General features: G+C 47.2%; 9 protein-coding genes across 9 annotated transcripts; 2 read left to right on the top strand and 7 right to left on the bottom strand.

Annotated features, from left to right (window-relative positions):
- Nucleotides 1-1622: 1622 nt before the first annotated feature.
- Nucleotides 1623-4060, top strand: FPOAC1_000948 (uncharacterized protein; the record flags this gene model as incomplete). Its single annotated transcript, XM_044845556.1, has 7 exons — nt 1623-1744; nt 1815-2028; nt 2086-2184; nt 2235-2336; nt 2387-2537; nt 2584-2977; nt 3025-4060. The coding sequence occupies 7 exons, from the start codon at nt 1623-1625 to the stop codon at nt 4058-4060; spliced, it is 2118 nt and encodes a 705-aa protein (XP_044711472.1).
- Nucleotides 4061-4855: 795 nt separating this feature from the next.
- Nucleotides 4856-5251, bottom strand: FPOAC1_000947 (uncharacterized protein; the record flags this gene model as incomplete). The annotated part of the gene is made up of 1 exon (XM_044845555.1): nt 4856-5251. One exon carries the CDS (start codon nt 5249-5251, stop codon nt 4856-4858), a length of 396 nt encoding a protein of 131 aa, XP_044711471.1.
- A 42-nt stretch (nt 5252-5293) lies between these two features.
- Nucleotides 5294-6219, bottom strand: FPOAC1_000946 (uncharacterized protein; the record flags this gene model as incomplete). The annotated part of the gene is made up of 3 exons (XM_044845554.1): nt 5294-5828; nt 5891-5980; nt 6044-6219. 3 exons carry the CDS (start codon nt 6217-6219, stop codon nt 5294-5296), a joined length of 801 nt encoding a protein of 266 aa, XP_044711470.1.
- Nucleotides 6220-7064: 845 nt separating this feature from the next.
- On the bottom strand, nt 7065-8233 carry FPOAC1_000945 (uncharacterized protein; the record flags this gene model as incomplete). Its single annotated transcript, XM_044845553.1, has 2 exons — nt 7065-7394; nt 7499-8233. The coding sequence occupies 2 exons, from the start codon at nt 8231-8233 to the stop codon at nt 7065-7067; spliced, it is 1065 nt and encodes a 354-aa protein (XP_044711469.1).
- Nucleotides 8234-8936: 703 nt separating this feature from the next.
- FPOAC1_000944 (uncharacterized protein) lies at nt 8937-9746 on the bottom strand (the record flags this gene model as incomplete). The annotated part of the gene is made up of 1 exon (XM_044845552.1): nt 8937-9746. One exon carries the CDS (start codon nt 9744-9746, stop codon nt 8937-8939), a length of 810 nt encoding a protein of 269 aa, XP_044711468.1.
- A 962-nt stretch (nt 9747-10708) lies between these two features.
- On the bottom strand, nt 10709-12855 carry FPOAC1_000943 (uncharacterized protein; the record flags this gene model as incomplete). The annotated part of the gene is made up of 3 exons (XM_044845551.1): nt 10709-12224; nt 12278-12576; nt 12682-12855. The coding sequence occupies 3 exons, from the start codon at nt 12853-12855 to the stop codon at nt 10709-10711; spliced, it is 1989 nt and encodes a 662-aa protein (XP_044711467.1).
- A 712-nt stretch (nt 12856-13567) lies between these two features.
- FPOAC1_000942 (uncharacterized protein) lies at nt 13568-14129 on the top strand (the record flags this gene model as incomplete). Its single annotated transcript, XM_044845550.1, has 2 exons — nt 13568-13943; nt 13993-14129. 2 exons carry the CDS (start codon nt 13568-13570, stop codon nt 14127-14129), a joined length of 513 nt encoding a protein of 170 aa, XP_044711466.1.
- A 1136-nt stretch (nt 14130-15265) lies between these two features.
- Nucleotides 15266-16102, bottom strand: FPOAC1_000941 (uncharacterized protein; the record flags this gene model as incomplete). The annotated part of the gene is made up of 3 exons (XM_044845549.1): nt 15266-15317; nt 15374-15501; nt 16052-16102. 3 exons carry the CDS (start codon nt 16100-16102, stop codon nt 15266-15268), a joined length of 231 nt encoding a protein of 76 aa, XP_044711465.1.
- A 7183-nt stretch (nt 16103-23285) lies between these two features.
- Nucleotides 23286-23973, bottom strand: FPOAC1_000940 (uncharacterized protein; the record flags this gene model as incomplete). Its single annotated transcript, XM_044845548.1, has 7 exons — nt 23286-23350; nt 23435-23504; nt 23556-23582; nt 23639-23673; nt 23739-23772; nt 23840-23862; nt 23916-23973. The coding sequence occupies 7 exons, from the start codon at nt 23971-23973 to the stop codon at nt 23286-23288; spliced, it is 312 nt and encodes a 103-aa protein (XP_044711464.1).
- Between the last annotated feature and the right edge of the window lie 2841 nt (nt 23974-26814).

Here is a 26814-nt window from a genome sequence, read left to right as displayed (position 1 = left end):
AGGTTGGTTGTGTTGACCACACCCTACCTATTTTTCAGGACAAAGCCAAAAGACAAGACAAGAAAAAGAAAGAGCCGACCATCTACTCTTAGCCGCTCCTCCATTTGTCTTGGCCATCTGGTACAATCCTCTGGTACTACAAGTTGATGAATGCGTCAATGTTATTAGGTTCAGGTCCAAACCTCTCTTCCGGCTGATGAAGCCATATTCGGATTAAATCTAGGCAAATTCCCAGCCTAATAGCAAGAGATCTTGGTCAGACCTCTGAATGCTTAAGAGTTCAACGCCTTTCGGCCCCCAAATCTACCATCATCTTTCATAAGTCCCATCTGTTCGCCGATCCACTCACGACTGGCCCACCTGCTTGCTGCCTTCTCGGCAAACCCATCCAGAGTAGCCCAGGGCTTTCTTTTCAACTGTTCCAGGAGAGCTTCGAGTCACAAGTTGTGCCGTAGCCGCAGATTCCTGGGTTCGTAGGCTTCGATCCACACCTCCCATATTTCATCAGCCAGAACACACCCCCATTGACGGCCCAACCCTTATTAACTCACGGTCATCTTTCTCCTGTGCGCAGGTATATCGAACCGTTGTCAAGTACAGAGGTTGGGTCATCAAATTGGTTTTGTTGGTTGACCCCTGGAGTTGACGGGCAATCGATCCTCTCGAGGTGTGAAGAGGGTATAATCAAGCTCAGCCATCCTCACTACGCATTATTCTCGACCATCGCGTCTCTTTGTTTCTCATCGCGCCAAATATCGCGTTCCCGACAAGCGCCGGCCGCATCAACGGTCCCTTCCAGGATAGCAGGCACACAATTGGAATTCATGACAGCAAGATAGCCAGCTTGGTCCAATACAGCTTCTTGCAGGTGTCAAGGGTGGGAACCGTGTCTTGAACGCTCCCGTCAAGCTTATTCCTGACTCAACCCACATTATTTTGACAAAAGCTACATTCAGCACCCGACCCATAGTGCTCCAATGCAACAGGGCTGCGAGCACAAGGGACCTTGACTATCAACCCCTGTCAGACTGGCGTCTGTCTGCCTTAGCCTGTTGTCGCAACCGCTGGTGCTCCAGCTTTTGACCCTGCCTGTCTCTTTAAACCTTTTCCCCTCCATTTTGTTCCTCCTCTGACTCTTTGATTCGGCTTTTGGTGAGCTGGTTCTTGTTGGACAGCTACTTACTTCATTGCTGGGTCGTATTGAGCCTCTTTTCAGCATCTGGTGTCTTTTGTCTTGTAACTAGCTGGTCAATCTTTTTTCCCCCATACCGTCTGTCTGGCCAAGCTAGTTGCGCATACTTCCAATCCCAGTACACCATCTGTCAGATCACGGGTCACTAAACTGGCCGCGCGCGACCACCGACCGACCACCGACCACCGACCAGCAAGCTCACATCCATTCTTCACTGCCACGAGAATTGTTGGCAGTCTCAACTTTTCTTGTATTTGGTGAGACTTGATCGCGATTCAACCTTGGGATAGCTGCATTGTAGAGACAACAAGGCATTTTTGCGTTGCCTTTTGGAACTGCTACTTGTCTTAAGGGTCTATTTCTCCCACCGGAGCTCTCACAACCACCGTCGTTGGAGTAGCTCGATACTTCAGACCTCTCAGCTCCCGTCATGGCCCTTGAAGCTCCTTTAAGGTCATCGACTGGAAACCTTCAATTCCCTTTCGCCTATCCTCAGACAGATATGTCTGCTCCCACAGATCATGAGAGCCGTCGCTCTCCATTCAGACCATTGTACGTCAACACCCGGGCCTCTGTGCTTGGAATTACGGTGGTTGGAATATATGTTGACTTGTTGTGGCAGCTCTTCTCCTCCTCCTACTACCGACTCATCTTCCCTTCGACCGAATTCCGCCAATCGCATGTCAAGCAGCTCTTATAACGTTATGAGCCCAAGTGATATCGTGGGCCCTTCTCCAGTTACTTCCAATGGCACAGAGACAACCGAAATTGAAGACGATGTTTCAGAAGATCTTGAGAAGGAAGTTACAGACAGAAAGTCTACCCGCCGGTCAGAGGTCAGTCTCACATGCGGTTAATATATTCATCTGAGGTGTCAACTGACCCTGTCTCAGCTTTTGATGCTCACTACGAACCTGCCTGAGAGTGTGCGACAATCGAGTACCGAGGAAGCTGTCTCTGTCATCCATGCACCTGAGAGCTTTTCTAGCTGGGTATGCTTTAATCTTTGTATTCAGGATCCCATCCATCTAACCTCTAACAGGTTGCTCCGCCTCCAGCAGTAGAAGTAAAAGGTCCAAGCCCTAGAACCTCCCCAAAATCAGAAGTCGAAAGTCTATCTTCTTATAATGGCGCATCGGAGAAGGTCAGTTACACTTATTTTTTTTTTTTCGTCATATACTAAGTGATTACCAGACATCGACCCATCCCACTCGACCTGGGATCATGACTGATGTCAACCCTGTGAGATACAGCATAGACAGTGCCACACCCCGAGCCCAGGACCTACAGTCCATGCTGGATAATGGGGCTCGGTTACGTTCAAGCAGTACGAGCAGCCTCGAGAGTAGGTTTTGCCGAATTGAGATGATGTACGTGACTAACATGCTTAGAAATTGATGAACAAACCGAGGCCGAGGGTGACGACGAGGATTACGAGTCGGAAGCAATGCCAGTACCTCAGCAACAAGATGAGATCGAAACCCTCCGAGATGCACTTACGGAGTGTTGGACTCTTTGCAACAGCTTGTCTAAGCTGAGTTCCATGCAACGCAAGCGCGGTCTTGGTAAAGGTGGCATTCCAGATGCCCATGACAAAGCATGGAGAACATGTTGGAAACTCTGCCAGCGGCTGTACAATAGTCGGGACGAGGATGCTAGTAACTTCAATGTCAAGGTCAACCTCGATCTTTGCCGCGACTTTTGCCAGGCACTGTTTGAAGTGCGGCAACGCAACGACGAAGCTGCCGACTCAGTCTTGCGTGTCAGTTTTGAGCTCAACAACCAGTAAGTGTCACAAATTCGACAAGTCCGCATTTCTAACAAGTCGGCAGTTTGTACAGTGCCCAGGATCTCAACCTGCCAGAAGAGTTTAGAGAGCGCACATTGGACTTTTACATTGCCTTATGTCACAGACTTATGAAGCAACGGAGTGACTTAGCAGAAGAGACAGATCAACTGCTCAGAGCTTGCTGGGCTCTGGCAGAAATGCTCTTCAATCTCAGGCAGAACAGAAGAGATGGAAGGCCCCCAGATGAAGAGTTGTTGAGCTCAACTGTTACGGCCTGCTTAGAGCTGTGTGATGTTTTCCGAGACAATTGGGACAAGGTCCGGCCTGAAAGGGGCGGAACACCACGCCCGGGGCAGCCGTTTCCCCTGCATCTGAGTGACCAGAACGGCCGACAGAGTCGTGGATCAAATCCGTCTTCAGTCCGCTCCAGGCATGACAGTGTTAAGAGTGAACGACAGGAGGAGAAACCACGGAATCCTGTTGTTCCCGAAACCCCTGTAACCGAATTCGAAGACACGCCCATCTCCCCACAAAGTCGTTCGCCCACCATGCCCAACATTCTAGTCCTTGGTACACCCAGCGACAACAGCCGTGGCCGATGGTCGAGTAGCGCATCTAACCTCTCAAGCTACTCGAAGAGCAGCACTCGAACCTCAAGCACCGCCACTACTACCGCCGCATCTGAAGATACAAATGTGACACGCGCCAAAATACTTGTTCTTGCAGCTGCCATGAACTTGGGCTTCAACCGTGATTCCATCCATGACCCTAAAGCTGCAGCGACGGCCCTACAAACCTTTGTGAAGGATCTCCCTCCTGGTTCATTCGGCTCCCTCATCTCACATTCAAACTTGTTGGCACAGTATAAGAACTCGGTTCTTACTGATGCTATAATCCCTCGGCATCACAATTTACCGGCCCGAGGCAAGCGAGTCACTGCCCAGGAAATGGCCAAGAGCATCCAGATGATGATGAAGAGCTCACAAAGATATGCCTACCTCCGAGACCTTTTCCGGGTTGTTTTCCAATTCCCTATCGAAGAGGTCGAAACACGACGCAATGTAAGCATTGTGGTTTAAGCGCCATGCCGGGCTCTCCTCAACTCTTTGTCCAGGTTTTGAGATGGCGCCGAACCGATTACGCTCATGATACGTTACGTCTAATGTTATTGTTTTATACGGGAACTGGGGAGTTGGGAGCTACAAAGGCCTTGGATTCTTGTGCCGATACACTTACAAGTACGACGATTTTATTTATATATATCTGTTTATACGGGGATGGAGAGGCATTTTGAAGATATTTTAACGCGGTGGTCTATTCATTTCTACACGCACGAGATACCCTGTTGGGAGGCTCTAGCGAGCGTATCGATGGAAGAGAACAGGAGGGTATGGTTGACGGTGTCTGTTCAAGTCAAAGATGACACGATAGCAAGTTTTATGAGATTCTTGGATGATTTTCAAAGTCACATATTCAAAGTTACATATCCCGGGTGACACAGACGGTTGAAATAGTTTAATACTATTAAGAAAGCTATACCAAAGCGATCAAAAACCAGGTATCCAATTCATGTCCTGGCATCGCCCCCTGTTTCCATCGATCCGTGCATATTAGTAAGGCTTGTCATCCTCCTATCTGGATTATCAACCGTATTACAAGAAGAGTAGCTATTTAAAAAACAAACGATGGCGTTGAAGCCAATAAAGGCCATAAAATAAACGTGGAGTTCATAAAGACGGTGGACTTCTTATATACCTGAATAAGGCACTGAATTGCCTGGTCATCCTCAAGGGCAGATTTCCCAAGTCTCTCCCAAAGAATATAAAGTACGCACTTAGCTATAGTATAGCTTAAGAAGAGGAGTTGGCAAATAATTATTGGCCGTAGTCGGCGCCAAACAGCCGTGGGTCGATTGCGACTGGATTTAGCTCTGAACCGTTGTCTTGCTTGACTTCAGGGCCAACTTCCTCTGAGCCCTCGGCAGTCCTTTCGTGCTCGTTCTTGGCGGTGTTGGGATAGAACGGTGGCTTCTGGTTCAGTTGAAGCTGTCCATCGGGAACTTCAACGTGCCGAGTTAGCAACTGGTTTGAGGAAGCTGGGTCAGCCGCTGGCTGAGCTGCTCTTACGTATTCCTCCCAGCTGAACTGAGCTGAATCTTCCTCCTCCTTGACAGCTTCTTGCTTTGGCTCGGTAGGTAACTCTGCCGGAAGGGGCACCTGCTGATCACTATATACAGGATCAGGAATTCGGGAAAAGTTGGGCGCAGGCATCTTCAGCGTGAAAGACGGTGAGCGTTGAGTAGCAGGGGCATTCTATGCTCCGCTCTGAACGCCTACGGTTTGCTGAGGAGAAGTGACTGGGAACCTTATGTTCAGAAAGGAGCTGAATTCTGGCTGTTGTGTCGAACTGGGATCATGGAGGGTTTGGGCTTGGGGAAGTTGTAGAGATCTCGGGCTCAATGTTGCGTTGGTAGCTGGCGAAGCTCCTTGGCCTTGAGCGTTGACATTGTACTGGCCGAACTGGGTGTTGATAGGAGTAAATCCAGCAGTGAAGGTTGTATCTGGTTGTGTTTTCCAACGATTATTCGAAGGTCCAGGGGCGAATGCATCTTGAGTCAAGGGCGTAGTGTAAGAGTTCACAGGTGGGGAGCGAATATTGGCGAACTGAGATTGAGGTACTGGTGTTCGAAATTGGGGAGCAGTAGAGAACAGTGTAGACTTGTCATCCCCCAGTTCGAGTGGTGGTATCTGTGAGATTCCTTTTCGTTGATCTGGGGGAGAGAGGGAAAGCTCAGCTGATGAAGAGGATGGCTCTCTACATGTTCGCTTCGAAGGACCGGGTGAGTCACTAGAACCATAGTCAATATCGATGAGCTAGTGGACAACTACGTCGAACTATGTCGAACTTACTCTGAGGTAGGAGAGGTCGCAGACGCCGCTGCAATAGCAGCTCGTCTTCGTTTGACCTTCTTGTTTGCTGGACGGTTGATGAGAGGGGACCTACAAGTATCATGTTAGTCAACTAACATATGAAGTAGTAGGATATTGGCAAATACAACATACCCATAGTCTGGGTCCTTGCCATATTTGTTCCTCAGATATCGAATCTGGTTATCCGTCAACTCTCGGTCGAAACGTTGTCGAAAAGCCAGAGAGATCTCTTCGTTGAATAGGTCTTGAACCATAAGGTCCAATGCGAAGCGAATCTCTTCGGGTTTGTAAACCGGTTTACCGGTCATGATGGGCTAGGAGTAGTATCAAAGTCTTTTTAGGTAGTTTGTAGCAAAGGTTTAGTGATAAGCTGATGTTGAATAAGATTCAAAACTGTGTCTGTCCAAGAAACGCCCAAGCCGATAGTGGTCCTGGATCTAACTAAGTAGTTTGTGATGGGCGGTTGAGCAAAGTCTGTTGTTGAGGGAACAAACAAGGATTGTGATTGTGTGATGTCTCAGGTGGTAGGCTTAGATGTCTGTGACGAAGGGAAAGTAGCTTCTTAATCACGATGACTGGGTTGTAGGGTTGTGAAAAGAAGAAGTTGAGAAGTCAGGGACGGGGACCGTTATATGAAGGTCCGGTTGGATAAGCGAGGCTATTCAACTATCGACAGTGAATCATAGGCATGAGAAGGGATGAAGAATAGTAGGAACAATAGGAAGTCTCAGGATATCAATAGAAGATATCAAACAATAGGCTTCTTGCAGGTATGTTGTAGAGGAATAATGATTGCTGTTGGAGAAGGCGGCTTGAGGGAAATGTATTTTGTTTTCCGTTGGGTGCGTGGAAGTGGAGGGAAGGGGGAGAAGTAGAAGTCCAGAAGTGGAAGAAGAAGAAGGCCTTATGAAGTGCTCGCCCGGGCAGCGTCTGGTGATTGTTCACGAAATTTCAAGGGGTCAACCGCATCATTGCTTGCAGGGAGTCATTTGTCTGCGCTTGCTGCATTTTCTTACTCCTGTATCAAGCAGTCAATCAGTCAATCAGTTAATCTATATCTAGCCATTTAGTCATCTAATCCTCTAGTGTTTCCTCCCCTATTCATCCCAAGTCCAAGGCGCCTGACTCCATTCCCAATTCTCCCCCTAATCACTTATACAACCGAAGCTGCATCGCTACTCAAAGGCAACGGTGAACCGCCTCGACTAAATACACCAAGCCAGCACCGCACGTTGCCCGCTTCGTCATCCTCAATCCAGTCATCCTGGCCAGCAAGCTCGTCCTCCTCCTCGCAAAACAGCGGCGTGTCGAGGTCAAGCATAGCCTGACGGAACGACTCGAGGAGACGCCCAGTGGTGGCGTCTCGACGCGGGACCATGACGACAGCGCGTGAATCTGAACCTAGAGCCAGGTGCTCACTGATGGCGGAAGCGAGAAGTGCTGGGTGGTCATCGTCGTACATGGGATCAGCCGCGAGGACAATCTAGAGTCACAGGGGCGGTTAGAAAACATGCCGTTTGCAAATAAGAGTCATAAAACATCCCTCTCCCCCTTACAATCACAATCACACTCGTCTACGAAACATACCTGGAACTGATTCGGTTGTCCAAACAGAGTTTGGTCTATTTCATCCTCACTGCCACCCCAGGTCAGGTCGCCGACTGTGAGTGATCCGCCACGAGACTTGATGAGGTCGGCGTTCTTGGCAACGTTTTCTCTCAGATTGGGCACGATATTCGGTAGATCGCTCAGAGCCACAGGGACCTTCCAGAAAGCTGCAGCTGCCAGACCCAAAAGTCCTGTTCCGGATCCAAGTTCAAGAACATCAGGTCTCGGCTGGCCCAGCGTCTCGTCAAACAGTCGAAATAGCGACGTCTCAGCCATTCGAGGGAGATGCTGTGACAGCACATACGAGGATCCCCAAGTCTTGAAGCCAAGAGAGTCTCCTGTGAGGGCAGGCTCCTTGATAATCAGCTCAAACTCGTCCGCTCCGTCTTCAAAAGGCCAGCTCCGAACGACTTCTCCCATGGCAGTGCGTCCGCACCGCTCTGACATACGCTTGCTCGCCTGTGTCCAGAGAATCTCCTTCTCGTCGTCATCCTCGATCCATAATAGAGGGCTCTTGATAATGGAGGAGAGATAGCGAGTAACTTCGGCCTTGCGCTGGCTGGCCAAGGATTCCTGCTCCTCGATAATCTCTGAGCGGCGACGCTTATGGTTCCATATGGGGGGACTGAGTTCGAGAGTCTTGAGTATGTCTGCCAGCTGAGTGTAGCTGGGACGTTCCCACATCTGGGGGAAATCAAGCGCTTCGATACCCATGGTGGAATCGCGATCCACTGATATTTCACCGCGAGAGAGAGGGAGAGAGTCAGTTCAAATACTGTCGGTGTGGCAAGAAACTTTTAGAGGTCAAAGTTTGAGAAGTTGATCAGAATAGCGCTTGAGAGCACAAGCTAGAGCAGCTATGTAGACATATCGGACACGCCTCAAGTCTAGAACATAACTTATTTAGGTAGTCCCTGTTTTGTTTGGAATTTTGTACCGGTAAATCAATCCGGGGAAAAGAAAAGGGTCATCAAAAAAAAAAAACCCACACGATGTCTCCTAACTGGCTACTAATTTGAAAAATAATGCCTAACAATTAAGAAAGGAAAAAAAAAAGTTGCGATTTTTTTGGCTAACATCTAATTGGGCTAAGCACATCTTCCTATCATATCGTTTCTGAATCTCGTGCCTGCGTGCGTAAGCGCCACATCTCTGCACCTGCACCTGCACCTGCACCGCCACAGAGAGCTTGCAGAAATGAAAGGAAAGATCGACACAATCCACGTGTCTGACAGACAAGGAAGGAGCTATGAGCTTGTCTCCACTGTCTTCCCGATTGGTCGCCCTAGCATATTCCAGCTCTTATCCTTGCTCTGGTTGCATGTAAATGTTGCATTTCAACTCCAACAAACCATTACTCCAAACATGAGTTAGCATCCAACAAGAAATCCAAACATGTCAACCTCCCTTTCCACGCTCACCAAGACTTTGCCTTGTCCCATCCACTGAACAGGTGTCGCTGAACAAGCCCCTCAGGGCTGGCATACGATCTCGCATTGTTCAATTCAACGGCCAGAAAATAACAAGTTCGCCAATCGCTCATTGCTTTATCAGCCATTCTGACAATCTCATCACACATGGCCTGTAGAATCTTGAGAGTGGAGTTAAATCGTGCCTCAATGTCTGGATCTTCCAGCCAATGCGTCTCAGCAGCTGCCTCGACCTGGCAAAACAGTGTCGTGGTGTTGGTCTTTGTAGACGTAAAATATTCGCGCGTGACATCGTCGCGATGGTTCATCCAGTCCTTCCATAGCAACTGACGAAGAGCGTCGTTGGAAGTATAGCCGCTATCATGATGCTCGTCGGCGAATTCGCGGAGCTGTTTGTTGTAGAAAACAGCAGCCTCGTAAAGAAAATCCGAGAGGCGTCTCAAAGCGATTCGAGGCGGAAGGAGATCTGCTCCTTGCTGGGTCGGCTGGCCATCTGCATATGACGGATAGCTGTCCGTTGAGCCATCGCTATCATAAATGTTGGAGGGGCGCGAGGCGCGGCGTCGGCGGCTGCGGCTGTGGCTACGACCGCGGCAGCATGCATTCAAAATGTAAGGGGTTGGGGGAGTTGCTGGGAGAGGATACATCTGATTGTAGTAATCTTCGGACAGACGAATAGGTGCGGGAGCCATGTTTCGGAGCGGAGTCTGGGGAACATGGTAGATGTATCTTGGGTCTTGATAGTAGAGCCCAGGTGCCTCTGTGGCATCAACGAACTGTGAACGTCTGGCTGCCATTGTCAATGATAGACTTGTTGCTTTGACTGAAGATGAGTAAAGGCAGATGCTGAGTTGGAAAGACTTTGCAATTCTGGAAGGCATTTATATGTCTTCACGGCCATGTTTGCTCATATTTTTTGGAATATGAGCATGTGAATTCTGTAGAATTAATTCATTGTCTGCTGCGTTGCAGACAGGTAATGCAGTTAAAATATGCAGGTTTCATTGTCTCCTTTACTGCTTTATCATTTTTCAAGCAAACCTCTTTTGCCTGCGGCTACGTGCATAAGACATCTATTCAATGAGAAAAGAAATAAAATGCTACTTCTTATAAAAAAAATATCATATCTTTACATATACTATATAGCAGGCTGAAGTGTACCACTTCATACAAAGGCTTCCCAATGATCAGCCACTACTGCATTTGCTAAACTCTACTTTGTCCAAGGGTCCTGAATCAGCTCATCCGTCCGTTCATTCGGCCCACCAAACATTGGTCTAGACATCCCCTTGACGCCCAATTTGGTAATTCCAAGGTAAATCACGCACTATGATCACATGCACCTCACGTCATCACAGGAACCCATATCCCCCACCCCATGTAATAGTATGTAGTTAACTGGTAGGAGTCCATGATAATGAAGCACCTCGATAGCTTCCATGGCTTCACTTCATTCTAATCGCTTGACCAATCACAGTCACATTCATCATTAGATGCTCCCTCAATTCATTTTCAACACTTTCTGTATTGTTTGGCTTTTGCCTAATCTAACTGCCTGCCTTGGCTTGGCTTGTCATGTGGTATCAAATAACGATGCAAATATCAAAGAGAGCTTTGTTCCTGTCCGGTTAGCTCTGGTTCATGCAATTCCTGTTTTCCCAATGCAAAATGCGACTGTCGAAGTTATCCGGTCGTGATGCTGTACGCCGTTGAAATCAATCCCCTTGGCTCATCCAGCCTTTCGTATTATTCTTGCCATTTAGCTCCTCTCGGGAGGGCATTCACTGTAAATCTCCATCTTCATCGTTTTCAGTCGGTTCCTCATCTCCACGAGGTGGTCCAGCTTTCGGCTTGAAGGATTATTCAAGGCAGAAACCTCGTTGTGCAAGGCTTCATACTTTTGGTAGCAGGCCTTGAACGCCTGTGCCTTTTGCACGAGATCATCCGAGAAGATTGCGGTAGCTGGTCGTTTTGTAGCATTTGGCTTGCTTGAGCTTTCTACCTTGCGCTTCTTTGCAACGATTGGCGCAGACTGTGCCTCGTTCTCAAGATCTGACGCATTGGTGGGTGGTGAAGATGCAAGAGGGGACGACTTTGTTGGCGACGTGTTCTTGCTCTTCATCGAAGTCGATGTGACCGTCCCGCGAGAGTTTTGGCTTCCATCGGAGGGTCGCTGCTTGAGTCGAGGGCCAGGTAGTGTTTGCTTGGGCTTGATGCGCTTCGACAAAGGTGTTCCGGAGCTGGAGCTGGAGTCGTCGTCTTCGCGAGGTCGTTTCGCCGTGATCTGCTGCTTCACTGGCTCCCTCATCGGAGGTCGTGGTTTGGCCACAACCGTGTCCTTCGCCTTCGGGGCCGGCTTGGGGGCTGGCTTTGGCTTGGATTGGATCATGGGAGCGGCATCATCATCCGAACTGTCTGAGTTGGAAATGATTGCCTGCGATAGGACCCTTCCTCCATTAGCCTTGGGTGCAGCCGTGGGTCGCTGCTTAGTAGGCGATGCCTTGATGGAAGTGGCTTTTGATGTAGGCTTTGCTGCAGCTGTTGTAGCCGTCTTGGATTTGGACTTGCCCAAAAGACGCTTGACCTGAGCCTCTTGAGCTGTAGGCTTTTTGGTCTTGTTGGACAGAGGATTGGAGGTGGACCTAGACATGGCCTCTCCGCCAGCTCTTGGCCGATTGGTATCCAGAACATTTTCGTTATCTCGAGGCGTTGAGCCACCGTCCGCCATTTCCACGTTGATCGATGGAGTGCTAATCTTGGTGAGGTTGGCCTGCACTCGACTCAGGCATTTCCCTGTTCCTCGTTCCTCCTTGGGCAGCAGCCTGTCCCACTCTGGTTCGGCGATGGTGATCCTTTGCTTGTCGTATTGTCGAACAGCATTGTCAACCGCCTTTTGTCGTAGTTCTTGGGTATCATAATCGTAATTCCAAACATCAAGATCTTTCCATGCTCGTTTCTTCAGTGACCATTTCCTGCTGTCATCAAGGTAATCGGCAACCTTTCGTAGTGTGGGTTCCATGTCTTCCTGCGCGCCTTCCCATTTCTTGGACAGATAGTCAAATGAACGATCTTGCACAGCAAGCTCATGCACCAGCATAGCGCGGTCTCCTTTGGCTCGATCTAGGGGTTGTGATGTTGGGTTGGGCGTGGCAGAGCCTAGTGACACCTGACCTGGAGATTGGGGAATCGATCGGGGAGCGGTGGAGCTAAGCGTTTTGCTGGTCTTGGCCTTGATCGCGCCTTTCTTCGCGGGTAATCTGTCAACCACGCGTGCCCTTGAGTAAATGTCAGTATGATTAATCCAAAACTAGAGGCAAGTGAGACCGACTTCTCCCGAGAGGCAGCATGAGCCGCAAGTCCATTTTGAAGAGCTTCGATATCAGAATCCAATCCTGAAGATGCAGCGCTCTTGCTGGACTTTGCGGTCTTTGCATCAATGGTGTTGTCGGCCTTGCTAGCCTGCGACTTCTTCGAAGCAACACCCTTGGGCTTTTCAAAAAGAGTCCCTGTGTGAGGAATCTTTTCGGCCGTTCGAGTCGATTCGAAAGGGCGTGTGAGGTAGAGGTCGTATGGGTTTGAGTCGGAAGGAGGAGCAATGGTATGGGACTTGGAGCCGTAGAGGAGAGTCTGCGTGCGGGTGAGATTAGCAACCGAAAACACGAGCTCAAATGTCTTAACCCGCGATCTTTTTGAGATCGCATGATCAAATAGCTATAGAATTGGCAAACTTACGGGGCTGGCTCCAAGCGAAAGCTGAACGCCATCGCCATTCTGCACACACTTGATCATGTCCTCAATAAGGACATCGCTCAGGGTGAGAGCAAAGGCCTGGGAAGGTAGACTAGCATCCTTGCCAGTCGAGCCCTCAAGCTGCAGCCCGCTTTCGGGAACCTTGAGCGAGTTCATACTGGAGGGTATCACGAGCCTCGGTAGGCCGTGGAGTGGGAAATGTCGCGGAGTTGAATGTTTATGTCGATCAATGCAGGAGCAGGGTGGAAGCGTGGAAGCTTGATGTTTAGTCGATCAAGTTCGCGGATTGAAAGTTAGGAGGTTAAGTTTGGAGGAGACCGTTGATGAGGAGAAAAAGATTTGCCGGTGTGGAAAGTCTATTGAGAAATGGTGAGGAGCGTTGTCACATTGTCATCCAACAAGGTGAGCCGAGAGTGAGGCCGCTGTTTTTATGAGCTGGGCGTACGAAAGCCAAAGCCGCAACGAAGGAAACGCAAGAATGGGGCCCTCTCTCCGTTTAAGGAGGACAAAGATAAATGAGAGAGCGCTGTGCGTTTGTCGTTGGCAGTAACAATGATTACCACCACAAACGTACAAAGAAGCTCCAGCACCCTTTGTGATTTGCAACTCTCGTCGAGAAGCAAAAAACAAGTTGAGGGAGAAAGTTGACGGAGGGCGGAGACGATCGATGAGGGAATGAGAGCGGCAGCAGCGAGCGAGCCCAGGAAAGGAAGCGACAATGGAAGGACGGGAGACGAGGGTGTACCATGGAAGGTACTGCGTGCGGAAAGGAACATGGGGGAGGTACCTTCCTCTCCTACCTTACCTGACGGGCGGGAGTGGGTGCAGCCAAACAGGGAAGTTGGCCGGGGAGGAAGGAGACGCCCCAATGCCCCTAGCACCAGCACCTGCCAGCACTTGCCAGCATCTGCACTGCCAGACTGCCAGACTGCTCGCGCTACAGCCGACTGCACTGCACCGCTCTCTCTCTCTCACACACACACGCACACACACAGTATGCTTCGGTACTCTAAATTTGGGTTTCGCCAGCACAAAGCGTTCTTTGACAGCACTTCATTCTACCAGGGAGATGATTTCCTGCTCGGATGTGCAAAACTACCCGCACGGTACGCTACGAGTATTTGTCTGGGGCGGCAGTACTTTGTCGCTACCCAAGGCTCTACAGTGCTCTCAGTGGCGAGCATCCGCTACGGGCAATGTCAACCAGGGACCCAGAGAGCTTGTGACCGCTCCAACGTCGACCGGTACAGCGATAAATAGCGATGAATACAGGGCCGTTTGCTGGGTCGAAAGTTCAACTGCTGTACTCAAACATCTTCAGTTTGGCTAGCGTCCACTGGGGCCGTGGCTTCGGTGGCGTGCCTGATGGTGCGCCTGATGGTGCATGTGGTGAAGTCAACCGGTCAAGGTCCATTTGGGAGTACACATGAAGTAGTACTCAGCACCTTTGTCCAGCTGTAAAGACCTACAAATAGCCCTGGGACAGCTCCGAGCTTCGAATCAGTACTTGGCCGTGACCTCTGGACCAAAGAGCGGGCCGTGTAGCACAAGAGGCCCACAGCGATGGAGTGATGTGGTGGATGCATGCAAGGCGTTGTGCTAGTCGAGAAACTCGTCCCAGAAATGGAAAGCCAAAGGGTTCCTCCCGTCCCGTTCGCCGGCCTCTAGATCAAGGTTCTGGTTGTCCTTCTGAGCACATTTTAATATAAATGGAAAGTTCTCTATCAATATGAAGCTGAGAAGCGGCGCGAAAGCGAGAAAGGCGAGACAATAATGCTCTTCAGATTGTCGCATCATTATTGTTTTCACATCCCAATTGGTTGTGAGGTCGTCAGCCTAGGGAACGGGACATGACGGGCTGGATCCAGCGGACAGGTTGAGCTACCAGGTCTAGCGAACGAGAAGACCCATTCCGGATGACCCATAACAAGACATCAACAAGGGCTCGGAATGGAGGTCACGACGGATCTGTCATCCGGCCGGGGGGAGTCGTGGCCGTGGCCGAACCGTGGATGGGATGCTGGTGTTTGTTATTCGTGCAGAATCCCATCTGATCTGAGTTGTTCGTGTCTTGCTGGTGCGTTCTGCCATGCTCTATTTAGGCCTCATTCCACAAAGGACTGGCCGGGCGGTTACGACTCATTCGGTCTGAGATCAAAGGGCTTGGAGCAACATTTGCTGAAACAAGATTGGGCTTGAAAGAGCATCGTCTGGGGTTTCAGATCGAGAAAACTTTGTTCAAGAGGCTTGAAATAAACCCCTTTGTTATCGATGTCTTCTCCCTCCCTTGAAAAGACGATTTATTTCATCTTGAATTACAGAGTACCCAAAGCAATTTGTCTCCGCCACACATAATTCCGTGTCGTTTTGCTATGTCTGCAATAACAATAGCGCGAGCTCAAACCCCAAAATCCCATCCGCAGTGACCCTTTCTCCCCTTGTCGGCACGCCTCCAATAAGCCAGCAGCGGACCCATGACTGTTTTGGCCTTACTGACTGTTTACAGTGGAGCTCTGACTCTATTTCCAGTTGAGTCGAAGATTAAGCAAGTGGATAATTCATATTGTTAAGCAGATGTGCAATCTCGACGCTTCTCTGGGCGTTTGTCGTCAGGATGCCTGCCTGATTATGAATGGGGTTTTCGAGACCTAAAGGAGGGGATCCTGTTTCTTACCAATTGAGCAAGATGAGGCTAAGCTCAATCGTTTTGGTCAGTGGGAGTGATGCGAGGTACGAGAGTACTGCACTGTACAGCACAGTGACGCTGCACTCTGCCACATGGCGACCGAGCAGTTGGGGGATCTGATGATTGGTGATGACCGATTAGACATGCTAGTCAAGCCGTGCCGGATGACCATTGCTTCTGGGTTTACTTTTTATTACGATGATGCAGGCCTTGGTTCAGATCAATCATGACATTTAATACGAAGGAATATTCATGCTTGTGGTACAGATAGAATACATCGGGCTGCTGATGATGTTCGTACTAGTAAACGGACTGGGAGAGAGGCAGAGACAGCCCAGATGAGTCAATAGCATGTCGTCTTGAGGAACCCACTCGTCTCGGCGGCACCCCCATGATCTGCCGTCAGCTCAGAACAACGCAACATGCTACACACCGCGGTTTTTGTCCGAGGCGGCTCGAATAGGCTGATTGGTAGAGCATATTCCAGGGACCATTCTTGTCTCATTGCTCAACCTTTTGTGTGTTGAAAAGCCAGGCTCAGTACACATTGATATAATACACTGTGCTGTGCGGTGCAACAGACGAAAGGGTGGCTGTCATGTCATGGGCTGCTGCATGGAATAAGTGAACCCCGGTGAGTCCCCTCGATGGTCGTATGTGGCTTACAGATTGCATGTCGGGCTTCCCGTTTCCCATGGTAGAAAAGGGCTGAGCCATTCTATTTTTCGCTCATGTCAGCGTCACAGGCTGACGTTTTCAAAATACTTCGGAGTCCAAAGCAATTATCGATGGCAGAGACTCCCACAGCGATTTGGTTAATGTCAAGAATAATTGATTTCTTGGAGGCTCGTCAAGGCTGTGTGAGTTGGCGAGGTTGACCAAGGAAAACCTGCATCGCCAGTCAATCATCTGTTATTGCTACCCTACCTTCTCGACTGGCGTGGTCGGGACCTTGCAGATGATTTGGTTTGGTTTGGTCTGGACATGATTGCCGATCAGCTGGGTGGATCAGGGTCCAAACCGTTCACGAGGAGAGGGAAATGAGGCATAACTTGGGTAGATTATGCAGGACGGTCAAAGATGTCAACTGAAACTCGATGGCAGGAGATGCGAATAATTATGATTTGCAGGATATAGCATGATCTGGGGATAATCTCCTATTGTACATAATTAATTAGAGGAGTGATTATCGTATCACTGAACCTAGTTAATGATATTTATTACCTGCAGTAGTGTAAAAAGGTTTAGTATTAATACTGTCGCAGTCGTATTGTTGAGTAGCCGAACGGACGCTTCGATCTCTCTGCTACCCGAGACATGTAAGCCAAAGATTGATCTGCCGCTCAACAATCAGCGCTGCTCCTCCATGTTGGTTATCATTTCTTTTCTTCTCAAAGATATTCTGATCAATGTCTGCCGTCCCGGAATTCTGGACCGGTCTTAACCGGACACAGTCATGAACCAGAGGGAGCACCCGCTCTTCCGTTCCGTAAATGCGGGGGGAGAGAGAGAAATAGAAGAAAGAAAAAAGAGCCAAACTGTAGTAGGAAAGAACAAGAGAAGCAGAAAGTTTAGTACTAACAACAACAGAAAAAGGGCGTTTTTATCCATTTCTCCGATATGATCCGGTTATTTAACAATATGACTGACTGACTGACTGACTGACTGCATGATCGAGCAGCACAGCGCAGTTACTTTACATGCGCATATCTTGATCGATGAAATGCCCCGCCCCCGCAACTTCCGGCCTCAATTATTTTGCAATAAAATAAAACTCCACAAACCCGACAATTCTCCTCTTCTCCCAAGCTACTAATAAGCAGTAGATCCAATTAATAATGAGTGTGTCAGATGAATCATTAACGATTCAAAATCTTGACTCATCGATCAAATTAAGAGTTTGAGTGGTCAGGGCACGGTTTTTAAGTCTCCGTACTGAGCTTCGCATTAATCCAACTTTCTTTTCAAACTCTTACTCTTAATATTTTTAGATACAATTAAAGTTTATTTTCTTCTCTCTTGAAGCCAAAACGGTTCTCAACGTCTGCTAGCTGCCCCTCTTCTGGTATCCTTCTCTTTGCCGTGAAACTTTACTTCGTGTCAACGCTACCAAGTCTCCTGTTACCTTTACCCGAGCTGGTTGAGCTGCTGCTACTGTCTTTCCATTCTACCCAATGATTTACCCATTCTGGACATGCCCGCCCACCTAAGAACAGCCACAGTCACTTTGAATACGACTTGTTTTCTTTGGAAGTACTAATCCCATAGAACCAAATCCACGAATAAACAACCACTTCCCACAGCTTCTAGCTTGCAAACGTGCGTAGCTAGACTGGACAAGGATCACCCTCCCGGGGCATCAAGCGGAAGACCCTTGTAGACATGGGTGGCACTGAGTTGTGCAACAAGGATCATACAGAAGACAGATGCAGTACCTGGCAACTACTGTACATACTTCTGGACTGGTACTGCTGCGCGCGCCTCACTTAGTCGTCGTCTCGTTACAGAAGCATCTTCGGCCAAGCCAAACCATGATCGCTGACATCACTTTGCTGCTACACTTGTCATATCTCGCTCTCACTCTCACTCTCACTCTCACTCTCACTCTCACGGATAGGAAAGAGGCTTTTAAATCGCGCTTGGCGGGAAGGAATCTCGGTGGTTTTATAGAAGGATCGATTCCCAATTGGTGAAACTCCGTCTTCTCTGTCACCTTATGCGCCGCCTCTTTTTTTCCTCTGTCTTAATTCACTCGTAGACCGCCAGCCTCCTGATCAGGTCGGTCTGGCCTGGTCTTTTCTGGTAAGTATTCGCTGGCTGTACAGTAAGTGGCCACAATTGTCTCTCGTATAAATAACTCCAGAGTACATTTCGTCCTCACCGTCAAAAGGCATGTACATACTACTGTGTTATGTGTTGTAGGCCCGGCAATGGTCAGTCATGTCTAGCGCTGTGGGCATCATGGTCACGCTGGCGAATGGCTCCAAGCTCCAGACTCCAGACTCCTCTCTCCGTCTCGCCTCGCCTCCATGGTCAACCCAGATTTCAAGGTTATACCATAGTAGTCAGGCACTGGTTTCTTCTACTGTATGTGCATCATGTTCCGGACAATGGGTCCGAGGTTTCTCAACAGACCGCTACTGTCATTAGCGAGTCGTTGAAAGTAGCGGATTGTCTTGGCTTGTTCTTCTGATGATTTCATTTGCGTGACAAGATTCTCCATGAGCCGATGGAAGGATTTATAAGAAAACCATAGAAACAAGGTCAAACATACATAGATAGTGGATCGGGAATGATGTATGCTTGTATGCATGCGCCACGGCCGTTCGTGTCTATTGAGGCTGCGCTGACATTTTGCACTTTTGTTACAGTCAGTCCCTGACTATCTACATAGTAGCTGCGTACTGGCTGGCCTGTAACTGTCTCAGATATTTGACGCCTGGCCTCTTGGCTCATGACCAGTACAGTCGTCTTGTGTTTGATGTTTGGTTTCGGAAAACAATACACCTCTACCGACATTACAGGGAACGAGTCAACATTCTGTAACGGTGTCCGTGACCGTGACCCTTTTCAGGGACAAATGAATCGGGGGGCCCATCGCCATCAAAACAAACAAACAAATAAAAAGGGTTGCCGTTCGGCGAGTGATTCAGGTGGGAAATCTAGGATAGGGATTCTGCAGGGAATAATAACATCAGGGACCCGCTCTAGTATTCGATTTCCATCCATAAATGACAGGGGTATCATGACCCCTGACACTCACTCACTCCTCTACCTCCTGTCACTTTTACAACACTTTATACTCCATAGTGTATGCGATTACTTGTTTATTGCTTACATAGAGTAACCGAAACCTTACATAATCTATAAAACCTTCCTTTAATTAACCTATAAAATTACCTAACTGACCCTTTTAAAGTAGCTTAACCCTATATACTGATTTCCTTTACAGTAATATCTTAACTACCACTATAGCCTCTTATTATATATCTTTAAGCTAGGCTATATATAATCTATCTTTTAAGGCCTTTAAGAATTCTTTTTATTAATAAAATAGATACTTATTACTACTAAAGGCCCTATTTAAGGTTTTAAAAGTTTTTTTTTTAATCTTTAGTTAATTAATTAATATTTTATTTTTTTTAATTTTTTTAATTAAATTAATAAATTTAATTAGCTTAATTAAATAATAATTAAAAAAGGCTATTTTAATTAATTAAATAGTATTAAACTTATTAATATTTATTATAGTTTTTATTTTTATATAAATATTATTATTATTTATAGCTATATTAATAGCTAAATAGATAATATAATTAAAATAAATTAATTTTTATTTATAATAATAATAATAAGACTTTTATAAGCTTTTATATATAAGCTTTAGTTTATTTATTATTTTATTATTATAGCTAAGGTTAATTAATAATAAAGATTAAAATAAAATAAGCTAGGTAAATTAATTAATATAAATATTTAATTTTTTATATTTAAAGGGTTTAAAAGTAATCTTTTAGTATTTTTATATTAAAGGAAAGATAAGTAGGTTATATAGTAGTGCTTTTATATTTATATAAAATTAAGGTTACTTTAAGAGCCCTATTTTTCATAATAAAGCTACATCTATCGATTTTACATTAGACTTCGAGGGATACCCATATCAATACTCTGTAGTGTGCGTGTGCTGGCTGTACTGTCTGGACTAGGCAGAAAAAGGGCGCTTATTTGCCTCGTCTCACTCAATGGCATCAATTCTGCAACATGTTGCCCAAGTGCAATTCTTGCGATGAATCTCTAGGACTATTAGGACGAGTTCGAATATCTTTCAGCCCTTTATCACAACGTTAAAGTCCATTTTCGGGTGTTTCAATATTGTATGTCTCTACTCGCCAAAACTCGATATAGCGGGAGGATGTCTGACATATTAACCGAGGGCGAGGCAATGTACATGGGCAACTAGTACTGGCACCATTGGGAATGGCAAGGGAACTGCCGAATATTTCTCCCAGTATTGGATGACCGCCTAATTGTCTCTATAATTGCAGTATCTCGTTGAGTTGTTTGCCTCTCGTGATTACTTAGTGTGACATTCAGACCTGCAAAAGTGCTTGATATAGTTTTCTGTCTCGTCATATGGTGCTCACATGCAACTCGAATTCTACACAACCTTGATGTTAACCCAACACAAGTTTGAGTATTCATCGCATGGTCTAGGGAACCTGTTTGTCACTTTCGAAATAATTAGCTTGTAGGCCACCCGTTTGTCGTGTTTCTGATGAGTGAGCTCGAGCCGCTCGGTCCTCAGTGCCCTGACTATCTCTGATCGACCTATGCTGCACTGTCTAAAGAGCTCTATACTGGATGAGATGAATTCTGGGTACTTCCGGGATGGCAAGGGCTTTTTTCGTCACATTAAAGGATTGGTTGTGGAAACAACGAGTGATGCTCCAGTTGTTGCTGGTTGCTTCTCGTTAGGGAGCTGTCAAGGTTGATGACGGGAAATACTACAATATCTAAGTTTCGTCCTTTGGTTTCATAATCATCAGAAAGGGTGGTGAAATGAAGCATGTAAGCTTTTGTATTAATATTCATGTTTGAAAAGTAAAGCAGCTTCTTATTCTTGATGTTTTAGGTACGCCTCATATCACAGCCAAGGCATACATGTGATGCTCTAGGGTAGCCTACTAATGTCACATGGATGGACTACATTGATATCCCTCGTTTTCACCAACATGTCACCAGGATAACGTTTCATTGATATCATTCGATTACCATTGTATCGTACCTGTATGACGTTGAAAATGCCATGGTCAACTGTAGTATATGCACCTCAAGGTCATACGCGTGATAGTTACCGGACTTCTCAACCGGACGGCATAGTCTCGGCTTGTTCGGTTGAGTCGGGCCTAGTGGGCTCTTCTATATGCACCTATCATGCTAATGCTACTACACTCATGCCATGTCATGCGCATGTCTATGGTTACAGCATCTTGCTAATCTTCCGGTCCAACCGTATGTACGACGTGTAACAGAAACCCGAAACTGACGTTCGATGCCATCAAGCAGAGAAGACTCTACAGGTAGCCAGTCTGTCCAACGGAAAAGGAATGTGGTCATTCAAACCCAATCACGTATAAGCATCTAGATTCTCTGCCATGATTACTTTTGTTCAATATGAGGTCCCTTCAAGGCCAGAACCTTTCCGCATTACAATCTAATTCAGCGGGTGGGTGCAAGGACCCCAAAAGTCTCGGTCACTTAGTTGGAGGCTTGGCTTGGCCATGATGTGACAGTGTCAAGTCCTTTTCCGTCTAATCAATACATATATCCTCTGACTAAAGGTCCGTGTTATTGGACAACTCCAACGGCAGCGGGCCGGACCATGATTTTCGTTGAAGTGAAGCCAAGTTAAAGATAAAGAATAAAGAATAAAGAATTAACGAAAGGATGATCAAATTCCAGTTTCCATCAGCTAATTGGCTCCATCTCTACTGACTGAGGTCACTGTTCTCCAGTGCCTGATGATCATGCATGCTAGCATCATACTGATACCCATACTGATAGAGTTCAGAGCCTTTTCCAACACTCGCTTCGAGCCAACATGAAGCTTCGCTTAATGGGTGTCGAGGGTGTCTTTTGAGCAAGAAACACCACTTGACGATGTCGGTTATCACATCTCGATTTTCAACCCGTCATACTAACTTGATTAGCTTCCCTTCTCTATGTCAAGTTTAGCCCCCTTTAAAGTTTTAACTCTCGCAAGAGGCGAAAAGTCACAAATCCAACCTCAAATCCAAATCGTTTTCTTTGTTCCTGTGCCTTGTGCCTGGTGTACCTGTACCCTCCCCCTTCTCCATCCGTCTTAGTATCTGCTCAACACCCACCCCCACGAGAGGCGGCGTTGATTATGGAGATGGAGGGCCCCGCTTCCGTTCCGAAAATGCTTTAGCCTGCAGCATCTTGGTTTAGCTTGTTGGTCTGGTCTCTCGGGAGAGTCCAGTTAGTTAGTTGATGGGTGAGTTAGGGCCGAGTCGAGCCGGCAAGACGGACGAGGCATTTGACTTTATCCCGACCCAGAGGCTCCAGCTGCCATCCTTTGGCGACAGGTGTGTTCGCGGTTACTACTCTGTACTTGGACTGGGAGATCCCTAGGCTGTCGGGTAACTCACTTGGGGCCGGATGTCGATACGAAAAGATGATAGCTTCGTTAACCTCAACTTACCAGAGGTGGATCATGGCAAGGCTGTTGATCGTGCCGTAAACCAAAGGCGGCCAATGATTATAATTTTCACCATGTGAAGAAAAGATGCGAATCGGCGATGGTCATAGTCATGGTTATGGTTAGTTGTGACTTGTAACTCTGTCACATTCAACAAAAGCAAACGTCAGAGGATTCCGGTCAAAATGGTCGTGGTTTCTCGGTTGCAGTTTGATCAACATATCATGGTACATACACAGACCCTGATGATCATGCCTTGGGAGCAATGAGCAAACCAGCCTGTCAGATCCCTAGATCTGAAGCTAGGTTCTCGATAGCCTTGCATCAGGCACAACCTGGCAAGCCCATCACGGCAGATCGGCCACCCCCAGCAGTAGACTTTCGACACACGCAGATGGACCAGTGAAGAGATATTTGGAAAAAAACTGGGCGAGCGCCCCTCGTTATTGATCATGATGAAGCTAGTACAGCCGCAAGCTCCACGGCTGCCCATATCGTACATCGAGGCGAGCACAGCAGGGTAGGGTGGACAGCATAACAGCCATGGTGATACTCCATCGACGTTTTCGTTGCCATTGCCGATATCCTTTGCCTTTCTTTTCTTCTGTCCTACCCCATCGTCCTCTTGCGCTACAACAGACTCTTCCAAAGGCCCCCACTGGTGAGCCATTGCTCCCATGCCTATTGCGTTTTGAATAGTAGAATTGCGCAGTGGCCAAGGTAGAAGTAGATGAAATGCTTGGTCTCTGTGGTATGTGTTAGTCAAAGCTTCTTGAGCCCGAGGCTAAGGAGTCGGGTCTCGTCTCCGGAAGTTGTTGGGTTTGACGAACCGTGAGTGACAAAGCTGCCAAAGTTGCGACCAACAATGCAGTGCCAAGTAGGTCCCTTTCGCTCGTCGAACTGGATGATGTAAGTACGGGTTCATATGCGACGGTCTTGGTGTGTACGAACGGTTCGCTTGATGTGCTGTGCAATATCCTGTCATGGCATGTTAGCTCGAATGGCAACAGATGTGCTGTGCTTGGTAGACCAACCTTCTCAATGGTGAACTTGGCCATGGCCTCCTGAGCTATCATCATGTCAGTCTTGTTCCCTTTGCACCGGCGCAGCGCGATTATCCATTGTTGCCCATACCAACTTCGATGGATTCTTGTTGCATGTCCTCCGTCTTTTTTGTTATTCCGTCGTTAGCGATCGTGTCTGGTATATTCGGTACGCATGTCGGGTTATCTCACCATATCGGCGGATTTGATCTGGGCTGGCTGGATATCAGTATGACGTTGTCTCGGTACTCAAGGGGGTGTTGCTTACCCTCGAGCTTCTCGCGGGGAACGGGAGACTCTGCCTTGGGAGCGTGAGCGTCGGCCATTGTGATTAGAGTTGATGAAAGTGTTCGGTTTGGGAATCGAATGCGACTGGTAGACTCTTGTTAGTTCATCTTGATGTCGCGAGGCTGACGGCCGACAACGCCTTGGTGTGCGCGCGCGCTCCCCTTAACGTGGGACGGGATGCTAGCAGCGTTGGTTTGAGAAGGGGAGATCTGGGGCGTACGTACGCGATAAGCGCGAGGTATGAGGCGTCAACGTTCTCGATTGATTGATTAGTGCAGTAAAGTAAAAAAGTAAAGCAGACAGTATTAAGGTACGGGTACGGGTACGGGTCAGTCAAGTCGTTTGTGTACGGATATGGAGATGTTGATGAAACGCAACAAATGCTAAAGCCTTGTGGAGTAATCCAGAATGCTCAAAGTGCAAGTCGCGTGTTTATCCCAGGCAATGATTGGTTTGCCCTTGTTGGCCAAGCTGTAGCCTCGTTGGCGGAAGCTGCCCTGGACTGGCCTGTAGTTTGGAGGGTGTTTCCGACCTAATGAAACACCTGGGGGCGCGACTTGCCGGTACGTACCTGCGCTAGCGCCCATCATCTGCTGTGACGTTACCCTATACCATACGGATACAATCAACATCATTGACAGACAAGAATATGAGAATGAATAGGTGTTTATCATCTTCTGGTCTGGTACAACAGTTGTTTATCTAGAACAAATACGTTGTATCATTGTTTTTTCTAATATGTACACATGTATCCCCGGAAAGACAGTCTCATTGTTTTCTTCCGAGCTCTCAACGCTGGTAGGTAGAGCACGTCGTTTCCTAAAAAAAAAGGATGGGAAGAGAGCATCACTTCTACACACATCACAAATTACGACATAAAATTCATGCCGTCGTAGACAGCCTATCACTTAAATCATGTTCGTGAAAGTAACAAAGTATATATCTGTGACTCCACACTTCCATATTATCGTCATGTCAGCTAACTGCTACCCACTCTGTCACTCTAGGATTTCAGCATCTAGGCGTGGATAGTTGTGAGGCGAAGATAAAAGACACAATTTCAGAATACTGGTGAGAAGAAGTATAGACTGGAAAGTTCCTCAAAGACACCCCGTGAACTTTGGTGAAGTGAGATCTTGGCATTGACACACCATGAGGATCAATGTGCACGGGGTATGAGTAAAACTTTAAAATGGCACCAGAGGATAAGAGACGAGATACAACAAGAGCACAAAAATCACGAACTGACACGTCAAAAAAACTGCCAGAGGCTCAGTGGTATTTGACTAAACAAGTAAGAGGATGCCCAAAACGCAAGTCACTAACGAACAAGAGGACTGAATGCGGTCGTGTTATGTCAGAAAATAGCAGAAAAGATAATGCCAAAGGCTTGAATAAACTTTTGAGTGGCGTCATACATCCAAGAGAACATTGCATACAGTTTAGCTTCGAATCAGACAGGTGTAAGAACGACGTTGTGGAACTACATACACCTACCACTTGGTGTTACCACCTACCTGTGTTCATCATCCATGCTACCATGGTGGTGATAGAAAGGCTGTGAGGAGAGTTCAAAGTTTAAGTTTTTGCCGAGTTGTATGATACGGTCGTTCGATAGAGAGTGAAGTTGGTAAGTGACTTTCTGTGCAGTCACCTAGTGAGGGACTCATGATCGAGTGACCACATGAGGTTGCTAACCAGATTCGATGATGGGCGTATCGCTCGGAAGTCTCTTCTCGGTTGGTGTTGAATAATCTTTGGACCCATAGCAATGTGATATATCTCTTGCTCATGAATCATGGATGAGTAGTTGTACCATGACTCAAGACAGCCTTGTACCAGATCTACACCATTTACCAAGCTCTTGCAACCGATCCCGCAGTGGAAGATGTTAGGCGTATTTTCTTTGAATTGACTGTCGGGTTTTGTCACGTGGGTAATAGTAGTTTGACGATTGATCGGTTTCAGAGTCGATATGTCCAAGTGTCGTTGTTGTGTGCCCAGTCGGTTTGGTCAGGCTAGTCGTGAACAATCCTTGATATCAGTTATCACTAGGATACTAATAGGTATGATTAAGAGAATAGAAATGTATGGAAGGTCGAGTACAGGTGCTGTCTATGAGCGAGCCAGACGATTACAAGTAGTGAGTGGACTGAGGGGACTTCTTATACTTATCTATCATATACACTTGAGCATACTGAAAGTCAGATGGCCCTCCACAGAGTTCGACAAGAATTCTCCAAAAAATAATGGCTTGCCTCCGCATTCCCTCACCAGTCATTCCAAAGCTCATGGTGTGGAGTGTGCATCTTTACATATGCCAGACTGCATATCAAGAATGCATTTTACAGCACCCCTCTGGACGATTAATCAGTTAAAAAAGACAGCATCTTATTTATCTATATGTACACGGTCATAGAGATCTCAGTTTTAATTAAAATATCATGTTTAAATCATGCTCGCAATGCTTCAGCATTTGATATTGTGGTAGTGAGTAGGTAGTGTAGGATGTCGGGTGGTAGGAATGTCGGAGCACCAAACTCAGAACTATATGGGCATTAAACTTTCAGAATCTTTCTAGATTTACGCTCACCGCTTCTTGAGAGAAAGTTAATTCTTGAGTTGCTGGGAGACCGTGTAGAGAAGCTGGTGTTTTGAAGATCTCTTTTTGTTGCATTCAGTTAATGATTGTTGAAAGCGATGACTCTGGTATGGAGGACTTCTTTGAAGACGAGGGATAAGACAGCCGAAATGATGATATAGATGAGAAAGACGGGAAGACTTACTGAAATGATGGATGAATTCCCACTGTCTTTGGATTGTATTGTATGCTATACGGGAATAATGATTGGCGTCTAGCAAACGCATAACGCCGCCGC

Source organism: Fusarium poae, chromosome 1 (genome assembly GCF_019609905.1).
Source record: "Fusarium poae strain DAOMC 252244 chromosome 1, whole genome shotgun sequence".
Taxonomy (NCBI): domain Eukaryota; kingdom Fungi; phylum Ascomycota; class Sordariomycetes; order Hypocreales; family Nectriaceae; genus Fusarium; species Fusarium poae.
Note: the sequence above shows the minus strand (reverse complement) of the source record. Positions and strands in the feature narration are given on the sequence as shown.